This window comes from Dermacentor andersoni, chromosome 2 (assembly GCF_023375885.2).
Source record: "Dermacentor andersoni chromosome 2, qqDerAnde1_hic_scaffold, whole genome shotgun sequence".
NCBI lineage: Eukaryota > Metazoa > Arthropoda > Arachnida > Ixodida > Ixodidae > Dermacentor > Dermacentor andersoni.
Window position 1 is genome coordinate 139,323,102 of NC_092815.1, and position 7,171 is coordinate 139,330,272.

General features: G+C 48.3%; 1 protein-coding gene across 1 annotated transcript; it reads right to left on the reverse strand.

Moving 5' to 3' along the window:
* Positions 1 to 1,763: 1,763 nt before the first annotated feature.
* LOC140215849 (putative nuclease HARBI1) lies at positions 1,764 to 5,161 on the reverse strand. The gene is made up of 4 exons (XM_072286169.1): positions 4,877 to 5,161; positions 4,663 to 4,804; positions 3,858 to 4,193; positions 1,764 to 1,840 (listed from the first exon to the last, which is right to left on the reverse strand). The coding sequence occupies exons 1-4, from the start codon at positions 5,159 to 5,161 to the stop codon at positions 1,764 to 1,766; spliced, it is 840 nt and encodes a 279-aa protein (XP_072142270.1).
* Between the last annotated feature and the right edge of the window lie 2,010 nt (positions 5,162 to 7,171).

Here is a 7,171-nt window from a genome sequence, read left to right on the forward strand (position 1 = left end):
CAACAAAGCAGCATCTGTTAAGGAATTTTAAACAGAAATTGTGTATTTATATTATTTACATGGCAAAGAAAAAGTGCCTGCCTAAATGTCACTGCAGAAGGGAACAATAATCTGTTTGACTATTAACACCATTTGTAATGCAGCTTGCGTAGCGTACAAGCTGAACGTACTATCGGTGTAGTATTTTATGACGGTGTAGTGCCTTTTTGTTTATGCAAATTTACTGTTCATTTTGTGAACGGTGTGTTGCTGGAATTATTTTTCTGGGCTTCCACCTGATAATGATCCAGTAAAATCTCTATGCAGGATGGAGCAAGAATTTTTTTATCCTGTTTACTGATTGTATTTTAAGGACCATCAGCTCGGCAGCAGCCCCACAGGCCACCCCGCCAACAGCCGCTGGAAGATTCGGCCTGCAGAGCAGCCGCCGAGTATACGCGGAAGGGGCAGCCCACTGAGGCAGCAAATGCGGAGGCCGCCAACTTCCACCAGCTGTTGCTGCAGCAAAATAGGCAGGTGCGTACAACTTGGCTGGGTCATTCTTATTGCGAAGCAATACTACTTTAGGTCGCACTTCAGCCCGTTCCGTGGCGAGGCGGTGGTAGGCACCATTGACCTTTAGCGTGACCTCGCTGCGTGACGTCACACCACGTGACCTAGAGTGACGTCACACCAGCTGTGTAAAAACGGGGCCCCATCTCACGCCGTCGCGAGGCGAGGCGGTAGCCACCAACGGCGGCCTAACTCCCGCTCCTCTCACCAGGGGCGCGGCGCGGCGCCCGAGTCATCCTCGCGTGTCGCAACATCAGCAGCGGCCTCCTCGCAGCCGCCGACGTTCGGCGGGCGTCGAGCATCGAGAACGTCGTCATGTGCTACTTGGACCTCTCGTCCTTCAGCTCGATACGGGCGTTCGCCAACGGCGTGCTCAAGTCCGAGATGCACCTGGACGTGCTGGTGCTTAGATGATTCACTGTAAGCCGTAACACTAGCATAACCCAAGACTACCACCAGCCATACTACCAGCTGATCCGAGAATAACACACTATTGCTTCGCAATCACCAGGCTTAACCAAGCTAAGCCACGGCCGTGTTTTTTAAAGATGTGATTAGTGCGCATGGTAATGTACATTACAACCATATTACACATGAGAGGCATCTGTAGTCATTTGGGTCATTGGCTCATGCACGTTTATACATCTCCTTTGAGGTGTTCTTTAACACATAGCAAATTACAAAACGTTTCCATGGTTGCACGTATCACCACAGCATGGTCATTTTTTGTTTAACAATTCAACTAGTCACCAATACTGTCTTCTGACAGGCAGAGGCAGCTTGGTAGGATTTGCTACGTTTCACATGTTTTTAACACAACAGCCCATATACGTTTGCACGGCCATTTGTCATGTAATATGTAAATGATCTCGCTGCCCTCAAGAGTAACCTTGCTGAAACTGCAACACTTACAAACAGTGCAAATGAAGCATTTACATTGCATAACCTGTAGCTAACTAAGTGAATTTGTTTCGCAGCATCACCAGCAGCTGTTGGAGGAGCTGAGGGCGATCCGGCAGGTCCAGCAGCAGCTGGCAGCAGAGATGCGTAGTTTGCGAGAGGCCACTGGCCTCATCGCAACCACGCTGCGCCAGCTCCTGGCTGCCCTGGCTCACCTCTGCGAGCCGCCTCCGCCATGAGGGACAGTTTATTTCCCCATATCATCCTTTAGTGCTGTGTAGGTACAAGTGTTGCCTATCTTTCCGTTCAAATCACCGCTGCAGCATTTGGTGGTGGTGCCCATACGTCCTCGCAAGCTGTTGTGCCGAGTTGTAGCCAGCCTTGTGAACTGATGTGCAGGTCATGCGTCGCCATGGCAGCGAAAACTGACAGTGCTGTGATGTCACTTGAAACAAGAATGCATTTTTTTTTTTGGTGTGTAACACTAAAGGATGATATGACTGTTTTCCGTACATTTCTGTCCGTAATCATATCTGTTTTTGCAAGGTAATTTCTTTTATGTGTATTTTTATTTCCAGTGCAAGTTTGCCCAAGTGAGGCGGTATATAACTTAGATGTAGAATGTTTCCAATATTTTCGCATTTCTGTTCCTAATCGTATTGTTTCCGCAAGTTCATTTCTTATCGTGTGTATTTTTATTTGCCCAAGTGAGGCGTTCTAACTTATATGTAGAATTTTTGCCATATTTTCGTTAGGTGTTGTTCATTTTTGTTTTGCTGTTACTGATATGTGTCAATGTGCACCGTTTTCCCAAGGAAGATATACACTATGGAATCACTTTTACGGCAACTACGACATTGTCTCGCACACATACAGGTGCACTTAACTACAGTGCTCTGATAACTGGAAATGAATTTTCATGCCATATGTATGTCATGTTTGCAATGTCAAACCTTTCGTGCTTACGCAATGCAAAGTGGCCGAATTGGAATTCTTTTTAACACCAAGCGCCTGTTACTAGTGATAGTTATTGTGATATTTCAGGTGTCCTCACCTATGATAGCAATACAATCTAGTCCCCATTGTAGTTGAGCACAGTTTGTGACATACGTAATGGAGTCATCGATGTGGCCACTATTTTGACATTCGCTGCCAGGCTGCTCTTGCAGCCGTTATATGAAATACCGTTGAAGTGCCAAGCATTTCCTCACCTGTCGTTCCTTAAAAGCATGTGATGGCTTTTTTATATTGTGATCTTATTACAGCACTAGTCATTGAAAAGAAACTATTTCGTGCTACAAACATGCTGACTACATAATAGACAAGACATCTTTCTTGCTGTTAAGTTGATGGATGAAGATAAATGGGTTGTACGCGAGTTCAAAAAAACATCATTATGCTCGTGTCATATTTATGCAATTTAACATCTGCCAACGGCCCATTGGTAGTGTACTGGGTCCAATGTAGTGAACATCACACGGCTATTTTGGCGCCATGAAGTCATGCTCTGTGTACTTGTCTGTCATTTGCTTTGGTGAAAGATGGCATTGAAGATGGATCACATGGTTTTATTTACAATGCAGATATAAATAAACGATTTTCAACAATGCAAGTGGCACTTGAAATGAATGTTTGCAATTTGTGTTTCTTCAATTTCAGAGCTATTTAAATATGTACACTCTCCCAAGGGGGAATAACGCGCTCGACATGCCAGGCGATCGTTTTGGGCATAACTTGGCCTTATGTCAAGGAACTGTGCGGTGGCTGTGTGGCAAAACAGCGCCGGGCCTACAAGGTGCGTGAGAACAGAACACATGGTGGAGCGAGAAGTGTTGTGCTTGGCAGCAGCCCAAATAGGAAGCGAGGCGACGAAGACCAGCCTCCCATGCTCAGTGCAGATGGCGGTGACAGTGTCGGTTATGACAGAAGCAACAGCAGCAGCAGCAAATCATTTGGCAAACCCAGCTGCCCAGAGAAGTGGCTACAACATTCTGCTGATGAGCACAATGTGTTCTATCCACAGGTACTAAATGAAAAGCTCTCATGTAGTGTCACAGTGGAATCATGCAATCATCTCCGGTAGTGACAGCTCACTGGCAGAGGACACGTGAAAACGCTGGTTATGATTAAGCAGATTCGATAAAAAAACAGCACGCTATCCACTAATTGCACACATTTCTTCCCATTGGTTCCTGCTCTCTATTAGGTGTGTAGACAGCAGTAATAAACATCTGCCTGCAGTGTCAGGCACGTGTTTATTGCTGCTGTCGGTGCTGCTGTCGACGCAGCCGCCTTCGCACCCTTTTCAGGTAGTGCTGGTGCAGCTACCGTGTCGTTCCGAAGGAGCTAATAACATAATCCCGGGCAGCACAGCCTTTCAAGTACATTATGCGTGCTGCCCTCACTCGGGGAACTCTGTGGGGAGGGGTTGCCACTTTCATCGTCACTACTGCTGCTGCTGCTGTCATCACTAACATCATCCAACACACCACCTTCGTCAAGACACAAGTTGTGCGACACTGCACATGCTGCAACGATGTTGGCAGCATGGTCTGGCTCGTAGTGGAGGGCGCGGTACCGCTGATGGCAGCGAAAGCGGCTCTTCAGAAGCCCATTGCACCGCTCCACTACGGACCGCATGGCAGCATGTGCAGTGTTGTACTTGCCTTCTGCAGTGTGCATGGGAGGGTGGCCTGTGACTGGGGTCAGGAGCCATGGTTCCAGGGGGTAGCCGCTGTCACCTGCAGGATCATAAAACATGGTATGAAATCTGCACGAAGTTTAGTAGGCGAAGCATGGGTCATGTAAAATGCACCTACTACAGAAAGGCTGCACTAAAGGAATATACAGGCTGAGCACCTGACGCAGCTATTGTTATCATAGATAACAATAGCTGGGACATAGTAGCATCCCTATTTGCAGCAAGGCAGCTCTTTGTGTAGTCTTCATTCACAAATGACTATCAGTGTAAAAAAGAATGTGACAACGCGTGCACTGTACACTCACATTAAAAATTAGTTTAAAGTACAGCGCAGGTGTGTTGTCACTTTGTTTCGTGCAGATACCATTGGAAAATTTCTACATCTCGCCTATACTTAATAACTTGACTATAACATAAGGGGTTCGGGCTTCAATATTCTCTTACGGCGCGAGCAAGCTTTGCTGCATGCTGCCAGAATTGCAACTGTACAAAATTTTCCCGCTGCTCACCGAGGAGGCGTTCACCGGCCTTGGCAATATGACCCTCTAGGAACCGATGACGCAACCACGTAGTTCTCCAGACATGGGCGTCATGGTCTGACCCCGGTCGCAGAGTGTCGACGGCGAGGATCCGCATGCCTGCGTCGCAGATCTGACGAGAGCGCGCACAGCAAAGCCACGCGTTGCTATGCCGGGCAAATTAGACAAAAATTAAGATACTTACGAACGTTGTGTTGTGGGCACACATTTCTTCACATTGGTTCTTGCTCTCTATTAGGTGTGCCGCCAATGCCGCATTCTGCTCGCCCTTCGGTGCGATGATGGCTATAAGGCTGCCGTCCACGCATCCGATGACGCCGCGAATGGAGCCGCGCCGTAGGAACCCTTCCTTCACGGCCGCCTTCTCCTCCGACGTCTTCGGGAAATGGACCCAATTGTTGCGGGCCCCGGCGTGGATGATTGCCTCGGCCACGCGTCGCACACACTTGCTGACCGCAGGCTGGGTCATGCCGATCTTCTCCTCGCTCCCTACCGAGGTTTGAAAGCTGCCCGTTGCGAAGAATCGCAACGCGCACACCACTTGCCGCTCCACCGACAGCGCTGAAGTTCTCACGCCTTCGAGTTCCTCCGCCACTTCGTCGCACAGCCACCGCACAGTTTCTTTCTTCAGGCGAAAGTGCCGCCGAAACAGATCGTCTGGCATGTCAAACGCATCCTCGGGCTCCCTCCTCCCGCGCCCGTGCTGACGAGCCGCCGCCGCCGCAAACGCAATCAAGAAGGCCGCCATTGTCTATTCCAAACGGAACGGGGCACTCCCCGGTTATTCCACGAATTTGGCGGGTTTGTTCGGCATAATTTAGCATAATGAGTGCGGAAACGTCACTTTGACGTGGAGGTTCTTGAGCATTCCTGACGTCGCTTGACAGGCAGGAAAAATGGGCGTGGCCTCAAAAAATTTGACCAATGAGCGAGCGGCGTCGGCCATTTTGAAACAGAAACAGAACGGAATAGCTTTGCGTTATACCGTACCAGATTCCAACAGAAGGGAAGCATAGCAGGGGGCGGCAGAAAGTTAGGTGGCCGGATGAGATTAAGAAGTTTGCAGGGACGACATGGCCACAATTAGGACATGACCGGGGTAGTTGTAGAAGTATGGAGAGGCCTTTGCCCTGCAGTGGGCGTAGCCAGGCTGATAATGATGATGATGATGAATCGATACTGACGTTCTTTTCATGTTTCTGATTAGTTTCTTTCAGAAGGAATAGTTTGGTGATATGATAAATTCACCCAAATAGTCAGTGTGAGCTGCACATACTGGTACTATCTGTATGTACCGTTATGGAAACAAAAGGAAAACTTTAATTTTACGTCTATTTTCACTAAGCGACGAGCAACATACAGCTATGGCGGAGTGCTCCCTCAGCGGACGACTGTTAACCTTAAACCATCTTCGCCAAAGCGATGCATTTCTCATTCGTCGATATCACGAGTGCCGCAGCAGCACTCTCGACGGGTGAAAGCAGTTTTAGGAACGTGTGCGTCAACTGAAGGGTGGTAGTCCTTGAGTCTACTAATGCAAATTTTGTTACTGGACATGATCGGGGATGGAGCGGTCTTAGACATGAGGTGACCTAAATCAGAGACTTAATAATCGACATATCGATTGCGAAATTAAAAGCCCCAGTTGTCTTGGGGGTGCCTCAGGAGACTATAACATTGCAATCAGACAGTGAGAGACGTTCTTACAGTCAGCGGTTTCAAATTGCTGATGCACGGAAATGTCAGCACTAGGCCTATTACGCTCAGACGAGATTCTTCAAAGCATATATCTTTACAGGCCCAACAGCGTATTTTGCGTCGTGTGGTGCTGGCCGGATTGTGGTCGTTGTTGTTATTGTTGTTCCATATCGAACATGTAGCTCTTGTCCACTATTGAGGGATTGGCTTGTGTTCTGTGGCGCCGATGCGGAAGGTCGTGACGACGGAGTGAGCTGAGTGGCAACAACGACCAGGACGCGATGTGAGTGATTGTGTTGGCGTGCAGCTCTGCGATCCTTCTACATTAAAATGAATTAGTCTATCGTAGTGTAACGTGACAATGCTAAGTTAAGCAACGCTAATATCCCTGCTCTAACTGCGAGCACTCCCGCGTTCAAGGCTCTGATGGGACCGCTGTGGCATACAGCGCGCAGCCGGCGACGAACAACGGATTAGGCCCCGGAAACATTTCTACAGAAGAGGAAAACACTCGAGGACCGCGCCTGCTGCATGAATACCTTGCATCGGATAACTCTGCTTTGCTAGGGTTTGCTCGAGATCCTGGTATCAAGCACTTGTCGGCTGGCGTTCTTTGCGGATCTTGTTTTCGGTTTCCGGGCCCACGATAATGATCCAATAAAATGCTCTCGATTTCCGATCTGTTGACACAACACTTAATCAGTACATTCATTTGGGTCACTTTCAGCCACTAAATGGTATACCTTGAAGAATTACACAGCGTTGCACCGATTGCCCCAGA